General features: G+C 47.6%; 2 protein-coding genes across 4 annotated transcripts in view; one reads left to right on the top strand and one right to left on the bottom strand.

Moving 5' to 3' along the window:
* PRR11 (proline rich 11) overlaps nt 1–18,772 on the top strand; it is a 47,183-nt gene that overhangs the window by 17,752 nt on the left and 10,659 nt on the right. For both annotated transcript variants that reach the window (XR_012088802.1, XM_008011260.3), the window contains exons 3-4: nt 10,435–10,585; nt 10,820–10,942. Coding sequence is in view for 1 of the 2 variants with exons in the window: in XM_008011260.3 (XP_008009451.2) it covers nt 10,435–10,585; nt 10,820–10,942 (274 nt within the window). In the remaining variant the exon portion in view is untranslated. The remainder of the gene's footprint in view (nt 1–10,434; nt 10,586–10,819; nt 10,943–18,772) is intronic.
* Nucleotides 17–8,372, bottom strand: LOC103242830 (putative speedy protein-like protein 3). Of its 2 annotated transcripts, XM_073004892.1 has the most exons (7): nt 8,217–8,372; nt 6,990–7,232; nt 5,208–5,438; nt 3,999–4,057; nt 2,424–2,509; nt 197–365; nt 17–76 (listed from the first exon to the last, which is right to left on the bottom strand). In XM_073004892.1, the coding sequence occupies exons 1-7, from the start codon at nt 8,323–8,325 to the stop codon at nt 17–19; spliced, it is 957 nt and encodes a 318-aa protein (XP_072860993.1). In that variant the 5' UTR covers nt 8,326–8,372. The 2 variants fall into 2 exon arrangements, with proteins under 2 accessions (XP_072860993.1, XP_072860994.1); XM_073004893.1 differs by lacking the exon at nt 6,990–7,232.

The raw sequence follows: 18,772 nt of genomic DNA, 5'->3' as shown, positions 1-18,772 counted from the left end.
CATGGTCCCTGGTGCTCTAGGAAAGGCGGGCGCGATCTCGTGCCCACACCCAGTGCTCTGGGTCATAAGCCTGGATCTGGAAAAACAAATGCCCCTTAAGAAGATGGGGACTCCCCAGGATACCCCTCCCCCCGCTTCCAGCCTCCAGCCCACCCGATTCCTCCCTACCTCCTCCACCTCCCCACGCCCCACCCACCTCCTCCAACTCCTCCAGGGAAACCCAAGCCCTGCAGCGCATGGAACAGAAGAACTGGAACCGAAGCTTATGGAACAAGGGTATCTGGGATCGGTTCTTCCCGTACAGGAAGTAGAAGATGTTTCGTTTGGAGGCCTCATTGTCCTCCTCCATGTCATTAGCCAGGTAGCTGGGGACAGAAATCAGGTTGCTGCTCAGGGGCACCACCAGGAGAGACCTCTGGCTGAGGTCAGCTTCCCAGAGAGGAGGGCAGGGGACTGCCCTCAGCTCAGGACTGGCACCCACCCTGCAGAGCCACGCCTTCCTCAGGAGGGCCCTGATGGACAGAGACCTGCTGAAGGGCATCTCCCACTCCTTCAGGATGGAGACAAAAACCCAACTGGTGGCCGAGAGTGGTGGCTTACTCCGGGAATCCTAGCACATTGGGAGGCTGAAGCAGGATCATTTGAGGCCACGAGTTTGAGATGAACCTGGGCAACATAGCAAGACCCTCGTCTCTATAAAAAATGTAAAAAACACACTGGACGTGGTGACTCATGCTTGTAATCCCAGCACTTTGGGAGGCTGAACCAGGTGGATCGCTTGAGGCCAGGAGTTCGACACCAGCCTGGTCAACACGGTGAAACCCCATCCCTACTAAAAATACAAAAATCAGCCTGGTGTGGTGGCACAGGCACCCTTTAGTCCTAGCTACTCAAGAGGCTGAGGCACAAGAATTACATGAACCCAGGAGAAGGAGGTTACAGGGAGCCAAGATTGGGCCACTCCATTCTAGCCTAAGAGGCAGAGCAAGTCTCTGTATCAATAAATAAATAAATAAATAAATAAATAAATAACTGTCCAGGTGTGGTGGCACAGCCCTGTGGTCAAAGCTAACCTGGAGGCTAAGGTGGGAGGATCACTTTAGTACAGGATATGGAGGCTGCAGTGAGCTATGATCTCACCACTGCACTCCAGCTTGGGGGACAGAGCAAGTCTGTCTAAAAAAGTAAAATAAATTGAATACATTGATATTTTGCCAAACCCTGCCTTCTACAAGCATCTAGTCTAATGGGACTGGGAGTAATCAGGGCAGATGACCTAATCCCAATGTCACATGGAAATAGGATGTAACTGGAGAGCTACGAGCATGCAAAAGTTGGAAGATGAAGGAAGGCATCACAGAGGCTGTGGGGTGAACTGACTTTAAGGAATGGGTCCTTCACTTGAGAACCACATGGGTGTGGAACACCCAGACAGAAAACACAAATGCAAAGTCGAGTAGAGGGCATTTGGAAGGAGCAGTGAAGCCACGCCAGGAAGCACCAAGATGGCGAGCCAGTTTGGTTGTAGAGATTGTAGAGAGGGTGGAATTTGCACTGTGGACCCTGGCCTCGATTTTGAAAGACATCAGCTAAGGAAGTTGTTCAGGTGGGCAGTGAGGGCGTTGTGCTTTGGAAAGATGCTCAGGCTGCACTAGGAAGCCCCAAGGCATGGAGAGAGACTCCAGGAGACCCCAGCAGGGAGCATTTGACAGTGGATTAGAGTGATGCAAGAGGGACCTGAACTGTGGCCTCTGTCACGGGAACCTCGAGGAGGTCGATGGCATTTGCAGTTGATGGAACGGAGAGAGAAAGAAGAACCAGAAACGTCTGCTTGCTTGGGGGAGCGTGGTGTCCACTCCTCTGCTCCTTTTCTTCTCCCCTTAGCGGTTGATGGTTCCTTTTGTTTTCTTCTTTTATTTGTACACTGGCATTGGAATTTGTTTTTTTGGCTTTCTTTTTTTTTTTTTGAGAAAAAGTCTCGCTCTATTGCCCGGGCTGGAGTGCAGTGGCTCAATCTTAGCTCACTGCAACCTCTGCCTCCTGGGTTCAAGGGGTTCTCTTGCCTCAGCCTCCCAAGTAGCTTGGATTACAGGTGCACACTACCATGCCCAGCTAATTTTTCTATTTTTTGTAGAGACAGGGTTTCGCCATGTTGGCCAGGCTAGTCTCAAACTCCTGACCTCAGGTGATCCATTTGCCTCAGCCTCCCAAAGTGCTGGGATTACAGGCATGAGCCACTGCGTCCAGGCTGAGTTTCTTTTTAGAAACAACAGTCTAAGAACAAGATAGTATAATCCTCTCTTTTCTGTACACAGAGTAAAGAGGACAAATAGGTGAAAGAATAAATGAAAGGCTGGAATCCCACTTTCCCTGCTGTCCCAGGGCATTGGATATTGACGGATAGGAGGAAGCAGACCACTCACAGAGCCAGGAAGAAATGAATGCGTTGGTATTGCCAGGAGAAGAGGCCAGCACGGCTAAAATATGCTATGACCATAGCCAGGAGATACTGGTGGAGAGAAAGAAACAGAGAGAGGGAGAGGTCACATCTTGAGAGAGGAAGATCGTGGAGATAGTGGAATGGGGGTGTGGGGAGGGGCTGCCCATCAGAGAAGGGACCTCAGTGTTGGCGTGACTGTGTTCATGTGGAAATTGCAGGGTGGAGGAGTATTCCTCCCATCACTGGAGGAAGGGATGTCGGTGATGCTCCCAGGATGGTGGGCTCCAGTGGGATCTTTTAAGGGGTGTGTCTAGGTCGGCTGGTGTCAGGAGGGTCTTTTGTGTGCCAGGCAGAGAACTGTCCCAAAGAGCTGAGAGTAGAGGGGCCAGGAGCTTCAGGGCTGCGGCCTGACTGCCAAACGACCTGTAGGAGAGGCAGGGGCCACTCATTCACTCGGCAAGAGACCAGCAGTGTCCTGAGGGAGATGCTGACAAATCATAAAAAGACCAAGAATAGCGGGGCGCAGTGGCTCACGCCTGTAATCCCAGCACTTTGGGAGCACAAGGCGGGCGGATCACAACGTCAGGAGATCTCGACCATCTTGGCTTACGCAGTGAAACCCCATCTCTACTAAAAACACAAAAAATTAGCCGGGCGTGGTGGCGGGCGCCTATAGTCCCAGCTGCTGGGGAGGTTGAGGCAGGAGAATGGCGTGAACCCGGGAGGCGGAGCTTGCAGTGAGCAGAGATTGCGCCACTGCACTCCAGCCTGGGCGACAGAGCGAGATTCCGTCTCAAAATAAAAAAAAAGACCAAGAATAGCTGGGAGTGGCAGCTCAAGCCTGTGATCCCAGTAGTTTGGGAGGCTGAGACAGGAGGATCACATGAGCCCAACAGTTCGAGAACAACCTGGGCAACTTAGCAAGACCATTTGTATAAAATTATTCAAGCATGATGGCATGTGCCTGTACTCCCAGCTACTCAGGAGGCTGAGGCAGGAGGATTGCATGAGCCCAGGAATTAGAGGCTGCAGTGAGCTGTGATGCCACTCTACTCCATCCTGGGGAACACAGCTGGATACTGTCTCAAAAAAAAAAAAAAAAAGTGGGCACCAAGACTCAAGACTGTGGGAGCTGGAGGGGCACAGTGGCTCACTTCTGTAATCCCAGCATTTTGGGAGGCCAAGGTGAGCGGAACACCTGAGGTCAGGTGTTCAAGACCAGCCAGGTCAACATGGCAAAACCTCGTCTCTACTAAAAACACAAAAATTAGCCAGCCATGGTGGTGCACGCCTGTAATCCCAGCTGCTTGGAAGACTGAGGCAGGAGAATGCCTTGAACCCAGGAGGCGTCGGCTGCAGTGAGCCAAGATTGAGACACTGCCTCCAGTCAGGGCAACAGAACGAGACTGTCTCACAAAAAGAAAAGGAAAAGACTGTGGGAGCATCTGGTGGGAAGTGCTGGAGGGAGAGAGGAGAGGAACTGTGGGTTTGGAAGCTGCGCCCTCCCCCCCGGCAGTGCATTGAAGCAGGAACACAGTTCTGTGGAGAACAACCTTACCTTGTCGGACACCCTCAGATCTTTGTCCCAGGCCAGGAATCTTTTAACGACAGGATCCTCTGTGATTAGAGAGCAGATGTCAGCATGAGAAGCAGGACAGGGTTTCTGTGGGAGCAGCAGGGCAGCAAGGAGAAGTGTGTCTCCCTGGGGGAAATCTCAGGATTGCTGCCACAAGTGAGGTGGATGGGAGAGGGGAGAATGACTTTCACTGGGCAAGGAAGAGAGGCTCCTGCTCTGAGACTCGCCTGAGAAGAGGCCGAAGGAGGCCTAGGGTGTGAGAATCTACAGGATGTAGAGCTGGCCATAAGCCAGAACGCCCTCCCAGCAGACACAGAGGGACCACTGCACAGTCATAAAGGAATTCCCATCATTTCCTCATGAGACAGTCACATCAGGGTGTGACCATGGCCTAGGTATCCCCCTCTACGGATGGAGACACTTAGGTTTAGAAAAGTCAGCAAGAGACAATAAGTTTTAGAGGGCACAGCTGAAGCCACTTTCTTTGATTTTTTATTTTGTTTTATAAATTTATTTATTTATTTATTTATTTATTTTGAGCTGGAGTCTCGCTTTGTGGGCCAGGCTGGAATGTAGTGGCACGATCTCAGCTCACTGCAACCTCAGCCTCCCGGGTTCAAGCGATTCTCCCATCTCAGTCCCCTGAGTAGCTGGGATTACAAGCATGTGCTACCACACCTAGCTAATTTTGTATTTTTAGTAGAGATCAGGTTTTACTATGTTGGTCAGGCTGGTCTCTAACTCCTGACCTCAGGTGATCCACCAGCCTCAGCCTCCCAAAGTGCTAGGATTACAGGTATGAGCTACTGCGCCTGGCCTTGCTTTTTCTTTTGAGACAGAGTTTTGCTCTGTCACCCAGGCTGGAGTGCAGTGGTGCCATCATAGCTCACTGCAGCCTCAAAGTCCTGAGTTCAAGCAATCCTCTTGCCTCAGTCTCCCAACATGGTGGGATCTCAGGCATGAGCCACCGCACTTGGCCCAAAACCAAGATTTCTTATCCCAAGCACTGACCTAATCCTAATCTTCTATCGTCTCCTAAGCGTCCCTTATGAGTGATCACTTCTGAGTCCTCCCGCATGGAGAGCTCACCCACTGGGGGCATATTTTTCCCATTGGAAAAGTGTGGTTATTGGAAGTTGCCTCTTTTTTAGAATATCAGGACTGGAGGTGCTCTCTGGGGTGTCCTCCTACCAAGCAGTCTGTTGAAAGTCTCGTGGTGCTCAGGGAGCACGCATGACAATCGCCGTCGCTTCAGCTTCATCTTGAGCCCACACACTGTCTCCGCCTCCCAGGTCTCCTCAGGCTCAGGGGTGAGCTCCTTCTCTGGCTCCTCCTCCGATGACTCCTCAGATTTGTCCGACCACTCCCTCTTCCTTTTCCAGCAAAGGGACCTACACGGGGGACTGGGATCTACCCCAGGGGCTGAGTAAAGAAACCATGCCACTGTGTAATGCTTCTGCAATTGATCACCTTAGAGCCTGACCCAAAATGCCAAACCACTCTCCATCCTCCCCAGCCCCCAGACTGCTGGCTTCTCCAAGGCATCTTTCTGTCTTTCTCCTTCACTGAACCCCATGAGCCGCTCCTTCGCCTCTCCAAAACGCCAAACCACTCTTCATCCTCCCCAGCCTCACAGACTGCTGGCTTCTCCTCACTGCAACCTCCGTCTCCCAGGTTCCAGTGACTCTCCTGCCTCAGCCTCCCAAGTAGCTGGGATTACAGGTGCTTGTCATAACGCCCAGCTCATTTTTGTACTTTTAGTAGAGACAGGGTTTCGCCATGTTGGCCAGGCTGGTCTCTAACTCCTGGCCTCAAGTGATCTGCCTGCCTTGGCCTCCCAAAGTACTGGGATTACAGGTGTAAGCCACAGACCCTGCCTCAGTCCCTCCGTTCTTCCCACACACCTCCTCAAGTGCTCCTTCCTGACTTCTGGACCTGTCCTTTTCTTTTTCTTTTTTTTTTTTTTTTTTTTTTTGCCACAGGGTCTCAATCTCTCCCTCAGACTGGAGTGCAGTGGTGCTATCTTGGCTCAAAGCAACCTCCACCTCCCGGGTTCTAGTGATTATCCTGTCTCAGCCTCCCAAGTAGCTGGGAATACAGGCGTGCACCACCACGCCCGGCTAAGTTTTGTATTTTTGGTATTGACGAGGTTTCTCTATATTGGTCAGGCTGGTCTCGAACAACTGACCTCAGGTGATCCACCCGCCTCAGCCTCCCAAAGTGCTGTGATTACAGGCGTGAGCTACTGCACCCGGCCTTTGGTTTTCTTTTGAAACAGGGTTTTGCTCTGTCATGCAGGCTGGAGTGCAGTGGTGCAGTCATAGCTCACTGCAGCCTCAAAGTCCTGAGTTCAAGCAATCCTCTTGCCTCAGCCTCCCAGTGTGCTGGGATCTCAGGCATCAGCCACCACACCTGGCCCAAAACCAAACTTTCTCTTTTTTTTTTTTTTGGTTGTTGTTGTTGTTGTTTTGAGACGGAGTCTCGCTCTGTCACCCAGGCTAGAGTGCAGTGATGCGATCTCGGCTCACTGCAAGCAACACCTCCGGGGTTCATGTCATTCTCCTGCCTCAGCCTCCCGGGTAGCTGGGACTACAGGCACCTGCCACCATGCCCGGCTAATTTTTTGTATTTTTAGTAGAGACTGGGTTTCACCATGTTAGCCAGGATGGTCTTGATCTCCTGACCTTATAATCTGCCCACCTCGGCCTCCCAAAGTGCTGGGATTACAGGCGTGAGCCACAGTGCCCAGCCCAAAACCAAGCTTTCTTATCCCAAGCGCCAACCTTTATCAAGTCCAGCCTAATCCTCTATCATCTCCTAAGCGTCCCTCATGAGTGATCACTTCTGAGTCCTCCCGCATGGAGAGCTCACCCACTGGGGGCATATTTTTCCCATTGGAAAAGTGTGGTTATTGGAAGTTGCCTCTTTTTTAGAAGAACAGGATTGGAGGTGCTCTCTGGGGTGTCCTCCTACCAAGCAGCCTGTTGAAGTCCTCGTGGTGCTCAGGGAGCACAGACGACACTAGCTGTTGCTTCAGCTTCAGCTTCAGCTTCATCTTGAGCCCACACAGCGTCTCCATCACCCAGGTCTCCTCAGGCTCATGGGCGAGCTCCTCCTCTGGCTCCTCCTCCGATGACTCCTCAGATTTGTCCGACCACTCCCTCTTCCTTTTCCAGCAAAGGGACCTACATGGGGGGCTGGGATCTACCCCAGAGGCTGAGTGAAGAAACCAGGCCACCGTGTAATGCTTCTGCAACTGATTACCTTAGACCCTGACCCCAAACCCCAAACCCCAAACCACTCTCCATCCTCCCCAGCCTCAGAGACTGTTAGCTTCTCCAAGCCATCTTTCTGACTTTCTCCTCTGCTCAACCCCATGTCCTGCTTCTTCCCCTCCCCATTATTCTGACTTTCTGTCCTCAGAACACTTCCTCATGTCCTTCCCTGATCCCTGGCTCTCTGAGTCCCTCCTTTGTTTTTTGTTTTTGTTTTGTTGTGTTTTTTGTTTTGAGACAGAATCTTGCTTTGTCACCCAGGCTGGAGTGTAGTGGTGCAATCTCAGCTCACTGCAACATCTATCTCCCAGAGTCCAGTTATTCTCCTGCCTCAGCCTCTCGGGTAGCTGGGATTACAGGTGCCTGCCATAATGCCCATTTTTGTACTTTTAGTAGAGACGGGGTTTCACCATTTTGGCCAGGCTGGTCTCAAACTCCTGGCCTCAAGTGATCCGCTTGCCTTGAGCCTCCCAAAGTGCTGGCATTACAGGTGTGAGCCACTGCACCTGGCCTGAATTTCTCCATTCTTCCCACACACCCTCCTCAGGTTCTCCTTCCTGACCTCTGACCCTTCTTTTTTTTTTTTGGAGACAGTGTCCAACTCTCTCACCCAGATTGGAGTGCAGTAGCGCAATCTCGGGTCACTGCAACCTCTTCCTCCCAGGCTCAGCGATTCTTCTGTCTCAGCCTCCCAAGTAGCTGGGATTACAGGCGTGCACCACTACCGCCTGGCTAATTTTTGTACTTTCAGTAGAGATGAGGTTTCACCATGTTGGCCAGGCTGGTCTTGAACTCCTGACCTCAGGTGATCCACCCACCTCAGCCTCCCAAAGTGTTGGGGTTACAGGTGTGAGCCACTGCACCCAGCCCCCTTCCTTCATCTTAGTCAACCCTATCCCACCTCTTCTTCCTCCAGTCACCTCACCTGATGGTCCCGACACTTCATTATCTACCACCTCCTGGCGGGGGTACCCTGAGGTACTCAGCTGGGGGCTCTGCTCCTCATCCTGGGGGTGCGGTTGACAGCTGGTCATGATCTTTCCAAAATCTGTCCCAACCCACAGAACCTAGTCTCTGTTCTGTCCAAAGCCGCCTTCTGGACTCTGCTAGGACCTGGAAGAGTGTATTATCAATTCTTGAGGCTAGGAGAAGTCAGGAGTGGAGAACAGCTCTGAGAAGATGCTGTTGTCCACCTGAGCTCCCAGGTGCCAACGGAGGCCGGTCCTTCCAATCAGGAAGGTTGGAATCTCTGATGTCATCGGTCATTCCAACCTGGCAACCAGTTTGAAGAAAAACACATGTAACTGCCAAGCTGATCTCTTGTCCTGGAGATCCTGGGTGAATGGATGGTACCTCCTGCCACTGTCCCAACCTCAGACCACTGTCCAAAAGCATCATCAGGGTCTCTGCATCCCTCTGTTCCCTGTCCCAGCAGAGGCTGTGTCCTCTCCACGCAAAGCCTGAAGCATGTTGGGGTCTCCTCTGTACATGCCCATTTCAGAGACCAGTCTGGTAGGAGAGGGAACAGGGTGGGAAAGAAAACTAGGGTAAGCAGAAACTATGAAACTTTACAAGAGTGAGATTATCATGTACAAGAGATCCCAAGAACATTGACTTGATGAAAAAGTCACATCAGAGCACTCAATTTGTCACTTTTCTGCCAAATGTTTACTGACTTTCGCTGTCTGAGATTCTATACTGGGGGTACATATGTCCTCTGCCCTAAGGCATCTTTGAGTCCAAGAGACATTTTGAGGCCTGAAAATCATAGGAAACTGCCCTTGAGCTCACACATGTTTCCAATGGTGTCCGCAATTTCAGGGAGTCCATGGATTACCTAAAGCCAGCCCCTCCAGTTTGGCTAAGAAATTAGTCTGTATATCAAGTTTTGTATCATATGTATTACTCTGAACTCAGAAATTTCCCTACCATTTATGGATGCTATGAATAAAATATCCCATGTACAAAAAGACTAAATCGAAAAATCTCAACTGTGCACAGTGGCTCATGCTTGTAATCCCAGCACTTTGAATGGCCAAGGGAGGAAGATTGCCTGAGGCCAGCAGTTCAAAACCAGTGTAGGCAACATAGCAAGACCCCATCCCTAAAAAAACAAAACCAAACCAAATTAGACAGGTGTGGTGGCTGGCACCTGTGTTCCAACTACTTGGGAGACTCATGCGACAGGAAGATCGCTTGAGCCCAGGAGTTAGAAGCTGCAGTGAGCTATGGTCTTGCCACTGCACTCGAGTCTGGGCAACACAGCAAGACATTGTGTCAAAAACATTTTTTTTTTTTTGATAAAAAATAAAAGAGTTGCATGATATTCAGAGACTATCCAAAAAACCTGTGGGTTCCTGGCCGGGCTCAGTGGCTCATGCCTATAATCCCAGCACTTTGGGAGGCCAAAGAGGGTGGATCACTTGAGGTCAGGAGTTTGAGACCAGGCTGGCCATCTCTACTAAATATACAAAAAATTAGCCAGGCATGGTGGCAGGTGCCTGTAATCCCAGCTACTCAGGAGGAGGGGCTGGAGAATCACTTAAACTCAGGGTGCAGAGGTTGTAGCGAGCCAAGATCACATCATTGCACTCCAGCCTGGGCAACAAGAGCAAAACTCCATCTCAAAAAAAATAAGGAACCTGTGAGTAAGTTCCCACACGGTTTCCTAATGGGCTCCGGCTCTCCTAGGAGTCTCTCGCTCCTGGGAAAGGCACAGACTGAACGAGGAAGCTCTGCTTTTCTGGAGTTCAAATTTGCATTCATGATGCTTTAACCCGTCAGAGCTGGGTGGGTCCTCCTACAACAAAACAGTTTGCTATCTCTCTCCTAGTTAGCAGGCTTTCAAATATTAGAAGATCAATGTTCTGACCCCATTAAAATTTCTCTTGTGGAATGAAAAGCTCTGATTTAACCCGTCTTCAAGCCTGGTGTGCATATTCCTCTCTCTTCTGGCACACCACCATGCCTGGTTCAATTTTGTATTTTTTTGATAGGGACAGGGTTTCGCCATGTTGCCGAGGCTAGTCTTGAACTCCTGGTCTCAAGAAGTGCTAGGATTAGAGGCACGAGCCACCACGCCAGGCCAAGGCTATTATTCTGACTTAGGGGTTTTTGTTTGTTTCATTTTGTTTTTCCTACAGAGTCATTATTTCTTCAATAGATACATCTCAAAGCAGAAGCTGGCTAAGATCATCCTGGAACTTCAAATTTCCTAACATCAGAGATGCAATAGAACTTTGGACAAATAGAGTGTGGTCTCTATACAGCTGGTGCCAGAACTGCATAACCCAGGTATGGATGTGACATCCCTGTTTTCAGCACTATCGTTCTTCTACACACTTGGTGTTTATATACGTATGTGCTCAAGTCAGTCCAACCCTCAAGCTAAACTCAGATAAGATGAAATTATTGAGTCATGCCTGCCTTTGCTTCTATAAAACATACATCAAGTCACTTTCTGGTTCCTGTTTTCTTGTCCTTATCATATTACTCATAGGACTCAGAATTGTTTATTATTAATTTCAGAGTTTAGAAGTATTGAAAGACACCATCTTTCCATCTCGTATCTACCACCGAGAACTTTACAGTCTAAAACAACAGTTCTGCATTTTGGAAAGTAAATTATGCAAGCTCCAGGAAGCACTGAAGGTTGGTATTGTCAAATAAAAAAGCAAATCTGGAATTAGGTAAGAAGACACTTTATTTGAAAAGACTATTGCAATAGGGAAAATGCTCAAGTCATAAGATTTATATCTCAAACATTAAGCGAAAAAGTTTTCTTTGTTAGCAAGGAATAAAAGGGTAGAACAAATTGGGTTATGGGGAAGTAAGATGAAGAGTTGGGATAATCTGATTAGACAGCTGATTAGATCAGGGAACGTCTTTTCCTGAAGGTTGTTCAGCATACCAATGCTTGCTTAAGCCCAAGAATAGGTCAAGGTTCTAGGGCCTATGGGGAGGACTAAATCCTGACTAAAGTTTGGTCAAGTTAGTAGATGTTTTGTCCAGATTGGTCAGTGGCAGTGAGCAATTCAGCTAATCACTTATGAGACAAAGAACGGGAATTTGGAGGGTCTGTGTCTGGCTTTGTCAGATAAACAAGGGAGCCATCCATAAATCTTATCTAACTGATGTGGGAAAAGTTGGTTCCACATCGCTTCCAAAATAGTAAATTATTTCCTAGACATAAAACTGTAGGGAGATTTGTTTGTTTGTTTGTTTCTAGAGATGGGATCTCATTATGTTGCCCAGGCTAGACTCCAACTCCTAACTCCTGGGCTCAAGTGATCCTCCTACCTCAGCCTCCTTTGGTAGCTGGGACTGCAGGCTTGGATGGGGAGATTTTTTGGCCATCCTTATTTTCCAGAATCGCAGAGCTCAGGTAAAGTTCAATATTGTCAGTATCAAAGCAGAAGATCTGAAAAAAATATTGCCTGCTCTTTGCTTTTTTTTTTTTTTTTTTAATAGACAGGGTCTCACTCTGTCACCCAGTCTAGTGTGCAGTGGCATGATGATGGCTCACTGCAACCTTGACCTCCTGGCTCAAGGGATCTTCCTGCCTCAGCCTCCCTTATAGCTGGGACCAGAAGTGTGTGCCACCTACCCAGCGAATTTTTTTATTTTTTGTAGGGATGGGGGTCTCACTTTGTTGCCCAGGCTGGTCTCAAACTCCTGGCCTCAAGTGATCCCCCTACCTCAGCCTCCCAACGTGTTGGGATTGCAGGCATGAGCCATGGCACCTGGCTTGTTTGTAAATTTAAATAATCAGACATAAAAATAAAAATTTATGCACAGCAAAATAAGATGCAAAAGGCTGGGCGCGGTGGTTCACGTCTGTAATCCCAGCACTTTGGGAGGCTGAGGCAGGTGGATCACCTGAGGTCAGGAGTTCGAGACCAGCTAGCCAAGATGGTGAAACCCTGTCTCCACTAAAAATACAAAAAAAAAAAAAATTAGCCAGGTATAGTGGTGCATGCCTGTAATCTCAGCTACTGGGGAGGCTGAGGCAGGAGAATCGCTTGAACCCAGGAGGCGCAAATTGCAGTAAGCAGAGATCATGCCACTGCAGTCCAGCTTGGGCAACACAGCGAGACCATGTCTCAAATAAAATAAAATAAAATAAGATGCAAAAATATTTGCTCAAATATGAGGAAAACAATTAATTATTGAATATATAAAGAACCAATACAAATCAATACAAAAAAGACCAATAACTTAGCAGTAAAATAAGGAAATTATATGAATACAGCATTCACCTAAATATAGGAATACAAGCCAGGTACAGTGGTGCACACTTATCATCCCAGCTACTCAAGAAACTGAGATGGGAGAATCACTTGAGCACAGAATTTTGAGGCCATCCTGGGCAGAAAGAAAAGGAATACAAATGGTTCTTAAATACATGAGTAGGGCTGGGCACGGTGACTCATGCTTGTAATCCCAGCAGTTTGGGAGGCCAAAACGGGCAGATCATCTGAGATCAGGAAAATCACTTGAACCCAGGAAGTGGAGACTGCTGTGAGCCGAGATGGTGCCACTGCTCTCCAGCCTGGGTGACAGAGCTAGACTCTGTCTCAAAAATAAAATTAAATTAAAATAAAATAAATAAATACATGAGTAGGTACTCAACTTCACTTAAGAGTGAATCAGGGGCTTACCCCTGTAATCCCACCACTTTGGAAGGCCGAGGTGGGTGGATCACTTGAAGTCAGGAGTTCAAGACCAGCCTAGCCAATGTGAAACCCCCTCTCTACTAAAATACAAAAATTAGCTGGATGTGGTAGTGCATGCCTATAATCCCAGCTACTCAGAGGGCTGAGGCAGGTGAATTGCTTGAACCCGGGAAGCGGAGGTTGCAGTGAGCTGAGATCGCACCACTGCACTCTAGCCTGGGCAACAGAGCGAGACTCCATCTCAAGAGTAAATCACGGCTGGGTGCTGTGGCTCACGCTTGTAATCCCAGCACCTTGGGAGGTCAAGGTGGGCAGATCACTTGAGGTCAGGAGTTTGAGACCAGCCTGGCCAACATGGTGAAATCCTGTCACTACTAAAAATACAAAAATTAGCCAGGTGTGATGGCGGGTACCAGTAATCCCAGCTACTCAGGAGGCTGAGGCAGGAGAAGCACTTGAACCCGGGAGGCAGAGGTTACGGTGAGCCGAGATTGCACCACTGCACTCCAGCCAGGGTGACAGAATGAGACTCTATTTCTTTTTTTTTTTTTTTTTTTGAGACGGAGTCTTGCTCTGTAGCCCGGGCTGGACTGCAGTGGCCGGATCTCAGCTCACTGCAAGCTCCGCCTCCCGGGTTTACGCCATTCTCCTGCCTCAGCGTCCGGAGTTGCTGGGACTACAGGCGCCCGCCACCTCGCCCGGCTAGTTTTTTGTATTTTTAGTAGAGACGGGGTTTCACCGTGTTAGCCAGGATGGTCTCGATCTCCTGACCTCATGATCCGCCCGTCTCGGCCTCCCAAAGTGCAGGGATTACAGGCTTGAGCCACCGCGCCCGGCGAGACTCTATTTCAAAAAAAAAAAAAAAAAAAAAGGTGAATCAGGACTAGGTGTGGTACCAGTGACAGGCCTCAAAGAATATTTGCATAAACAAAATGTCTTTATTTTAGGCAGCAGAAAGAAAAAGTTATCCTACTACCCCCATTAAGGCAACTTCCCAAACTCATTTACAGAACTTTTACTTATATCTCATTTCGCTAAAACATAGTCATGTATTTAATTATACCTAGTCACTAGGGAACCTGAGGAATGTAATCTATCATCTGGATTACAGTGTGTCCAGCTAAAAGTCAGGTTTCCTATTACTAAAGAAGAAGGCAAAAATGTATATTGGGAGGCAATTAGTAGTCTCTGCCACACACAAAAAACAGAAATGCAAAATAAACTTCAATGAGTAATGCCTTTAGCCTATCAGATTGACAGAACAAACAAATCAAAGACCAAAAGTTTTGGAGAAATAGGTGCTTTCTTGTTATTGAGAATGCCGTAAATTGATAAAACCTCTATGGGCTATAATTAGTGAACATCTATCAACATTTTAAAAATATATATCATTTGACGCAACCAAATTTTGTACATATGTACGAAGTGATTTATTGCAGTGTGATTTGAAAAATAGTGAAAACAAAAAACAAAACTAAGTGTCAAAGAATATGGGATTAATTGACTGAGTTATAATCCGTTCATTCAGTGGAATACTATGTAGCTGTTAAAAAGAATGAGGTAGTTCTGTATGTACTAATGAGGTATGATCTCAAGAATATACCATCAGTCCCCTACCCCCTAGGAAAACTTTTTTTTAAAGAATACACTAATGGCCAGGCATGGTGGCTCACGCCTGTAATCCAGCACTTTGAGAGGCCAAGGTGGATGGATCACTTGAGGCCAGGAGTTTGAGACCAGCCTGGCCAACATGGCAAAACCCCATCTCTACTAAAAGTACAAAAAATTAGCCTGGCATGGTGACACGCTCTTATAATCCCAGCTGCTCCACAGGCTGAGGCAGGAGAATCACTGGAACCTGGGAGACAGATGTTGCAGTGAGCTGAGATCACGCCACAGCACTCCAGCCTGGGCAACAGAGCATGACTGTGTCTCAAAATAATAACAATAATAATACACTATTAAATTAAATGTAAAGGTATATTCAGAACAGTGTTTATAGGATGTTCCCATGTATTATTAAAATATATAACTTTGGGAGGCCAAGGTGGTTGGATCACTTGAGGTCAGCAGTTCAAGACCATCCTGGCCAACATGATGAAACCTCCTCTCTACTAAAAACACAAAAATAGCCAGGCATGGTGGCACATGCCCGTAGTCCTAGCTACTCAGGAGGCTGAGGCAGGAGAATCGTTTGAACCAGGAGGCGGAGGTTGCAGTGAGCCATGATCATGCCACTGCACCCCAATCTGGGTGACAAAGCGAGACTCTGTCTCAAAAAAATATTATTTGAGACCAAAAAAGGAATAGAATAATTGTTTTTGTTTGAAACAAAGTCTCGCTCTGTCACCCAGGCTAAAGTATAGTGGCATGATCTCAGCTCACTGCAACCTCTGCCTTCTGGGTTCAAGCAATTCTTCTGCCTCAACCTCCTGAGTAGTCGGGACTACAGGTTCCTGCCACCACACCAGGCTAATTTTTGTATTTTTAGTAGAGATGGGATTTCACCATGTTGCCCAGGCTGGTCTTGAACTCCTGACCTCAAGTGATCTGCCTGCCTCGGCCTCCCAAAGTGCTGGGATTCTAGACATGAGCCACCACACCAGGCCTAAATAAAATTATTGAGACTAGGTGGGACTCCAAAAATAAATAGCAAAAAAATTAAACATAAAATAAAACTAATTGACCAGTTGAGATTTTGGTTCCAGAAGTAAATTCATTGCTTTTTTGAATTCCTATAATTTTACAACTTTGTCAGAGCAGTTTACCGTGGGTGACAAGGCAGTATTCAAACAGACCTTAAAAATTAAATTTTTTAGCTGGGCGTGGCATACACACCTATAGTCCCAATTACTCAGGGGACTGAGGTGGGAGGATTCCTTGAGCCTCAGGACACTCCAGCCCATTGCATTCTAGCCTGGGCAACATAGTGAGACCCTGTCTCTAAAAAAAAGTTTTCTTTTAATTTAAAAAGTCTAGAATGAATGTGTGTGTGTATGTGTGAAATAATTCTATAAACCTTTCCTTCTCTTCTTCACCTCTGGTGTACACACTCTACGTTTCATGACTTTTCTCCTATTTCAGCTCTTCTTATATTTTAACCCCAAATCACTAATCCCAATGTACCAGGGAGGATGATGATATAGAACTAAGAATGGGCCAGGCATGGTGGCTCACACCTGTAATCCCAGCACTTTGGGAGGCTGAGGCAGGCAGATCCCAAGTTCAGGAGATCGAGACCATCCTGGCCAACAAGGTGAAACCCCGTCTCTACTAAAAATACAAAAAAATTAGCTGGGCGTGGTGTCACACACCTGTAGTCCCAGCTACTCAGGAGGCTGAGGCAGGAGAATCACTTGAACCCAGGAGGTAGAGGTTGCAGTGAGCCAAGATCATGCCACTGCACTCCAGCACTCCAGCCCTCCAGCCTGGGCGACACAGCAAGACTCTATCTCAAAAAAAAAGAAAAAAGTGAACTAACAATGAAGCTTATGTTATTTCCTTCACTAAGAAAGCGCCTAAAAGGCTGTATCAGTCAAAATTCTTTTTAGCCACAAGTGACAGAAACACAATGCAACCCGGCTTAAGCCCATAAAACCAGTAAGTCTAAGGTATGGCTGGATTCAGGGACTCGAATGATATTGTCAGCATCCTGGCTCTGTCTCATCTTTCAGTTCTGCCTTCTTTAGAATAAGTTTATTTCTCAGACAGACTCTCCCCTTGCACTAGCAACATGTTTGCTGGCAGCCTTAGATTCTTATTCTCATAACAGAACAATCTCAGCTGAGACAACTTGCCCTGGGTCATGTGTCTAGTCCTTGAGTGAGTATCCTGACCAGATCAGGTGGACTGAGGGAGAGAAGGAAAACCCAGGTGCTTTTACCAGAAGTAGGAATGGCTACAGGTGAGGGCTAGTCCCTGGGCCTGTTTACCCCACTTCAGAAGCTCTGCTCTATATTGCTGGGAGGGCTGGCTCCTACAGGATACATTCCTCAAGTTCCAGGTCACTCGGTTCCTGGTTATGATGGCCTATTGTGAGACATTGATGAGAGACTATAGGGAGGGAGAAGACAAGGAGTTTCTTCGCCTCCTCTTTACTGCATGATTTCTCCAGCAATGGTAGTTGTTGCCTTCTGGCCCCATCTCCCACTGGATAAATACTCCATGTTTCTTCTTCTTCTTCCTATTTTTTTTTTTTTTTTTGAGACAGAATTTCACTCTGCCGTCCAGGCTGGAGTGTAGTGGCACGATCTCGGCTCACTGCAACCTCCACCTCCCAGGTTCAAGCGATTCTCCTGCCTCAGCCTCCCAAGTAGCTGGGATTACAGGTGCCTACCACCACGCCTGGCTAATTTTTGTGTTTTTAGTAGACGAGGTTTCACTGTGTTGTCTAGGCTGGTCTTGAACTCCTGACCTCAGGTGACCCACCTGCCTTGGCCTCACAAAGTGCTGGGATTACAGACGTGAGCTACCGCACCCAGCCAATGTTTCCTGATTCTCTGGGTAAACCTGCCTCCAGACATCTGGATACACTGCCTCCACCTTTTGTTTCTCCAGCCTCAGGATGTTAATGCCTTCCTGCTGTTGCTAATCTCTAGATTGCCTCACGGTACCCCGTGGGCCTCTCAGCTCTTCCGTTATAAATGTAACCAAGTGCCTGTATTACATGACCCCTCTTTTCAATATCCAGAGTGGTTTCTATTTTCCTGACGGATATGTATAGGAAAATATCCACTCCAAACTCCTCTAAGAAAGGCCCCTGTGTCTCAACATCGTGCTCATTGGTCTGGAGAGAAGCTTCTGGAATTCCATTCCTGCTCCCAGAATTTGTGCCTTAAGATGAATTAGCCAAAGGAGAAAAAGGCAAGTCATTTAACTCCTCTGGGCCTCAGTTTCCTCATCTATACATTGGGGATGATACCATTTGTGGGGGACTGAATGCATGGCAGCCTCCAAAAGGTATATTCAAGTCCTAATCCCCAGACCCTGTAAATACAGCCTTATTTGGACAAAGGGCTTTACAAATGTAATTAGGGTAAGGATTTTGAAATGAGGAGATCTTCCTGGATTATCCAGGTGGACCCTAAGTCCCAGGACAAGTGCCCTTATGAGAGAGACACATAGAGAATGCATACAGAGAAGAGAAGCAATGTGACCATAGAGATAGAGATTGGAGTGCTGTAGCCACAAACCAAGGAGTGCTGACAGCTACCAGAAGCCAAAAGAGGCAAGGAACCAGTTCTTCCCCAGAGGCATGGGAGGCAGTGAAGCTCCACTGACACCTTGATGTCAGACTTTATGCCTCTAGCACTGTGAGAAAATAAACTTCAATTGTTTTCAGCCACTAAGTTTGGGATAATTTGTTACAACAGGCACAGGGAATGAATACACTGTTTTACTGCATAGGGTCATTGTGTTTGTTTGCTAGAGCTGCCATAACAAAATACCACAGGGTGGGTGGCTTATACAACAGAAATTTATTTTCTCACAGTCTGGAAGCAAGAGGTCTGTGGCTTCTTGGTTAGTTTCTTCTGAGGCTCCTCCTGGGCTTGTAGATGGCTGTCTTCGCTCTATCTTCACACAGTCTTTCCTCTGTGTAAGTACATTCCTGATGTCTCTCTGCATGTCCGATTTCCTCTTACTATAAGAACACCAGTTAGAATGGATTAGGACCCATCCTAACGTCCTCATTTTAACTTAATCACCTCTTTAAAGACCCTATCTCCAAATATAGTCACATTCTGAGGTTCTGGATGTTAAGATTTCAACATACGAATTCTGGGACACAATTCAGTCCACAGTAGTC

This window comes from Chlorocebus sabaeus, chromosome 16, assembly GCF_047675955.1.
Source record: "Chlorocebus sabaeus isolate Y175 chromosome 16, mChlSab1.0.hap1, whole genome shotgun sequence".
In the NCBI taxonomy this organism is placed as follows: domain Eukaryota; kingdom Metazoa; phylum Chordata; class Mammalia; order Primates; family Cercopithecidae; genus Chlorocebus; species Chlorocebus sabaeus.
Note: the sequence above shows the minus strand (reverse complement) of the source record. Positions and strands in the feature narration are given on the sequence as shown.

Coding starts and splice junctions, on each gene's coding strand:
- LOC103242830 (XM_073004892.1), bottom strand. CDS start 8,325: ATGACCAGCTGTCAACCGCACCCCCAGGATGAGGAGCAGAGCCCCCAG. Junction 366..2,423: donor ATTCATTTCTTCCTGGCTCT/GTGAGTGGTCTG, acceptor TTCTGTCCCCAG/CTACCTGGCTAATGACATGG. Junction 77..196: donor CCCTGGAGGAGTTGGAGGAG/GTGGGTGGGGCG, acceptor TTGTTTTTCCAG/ATCCAGGCTTATGACCCAGA.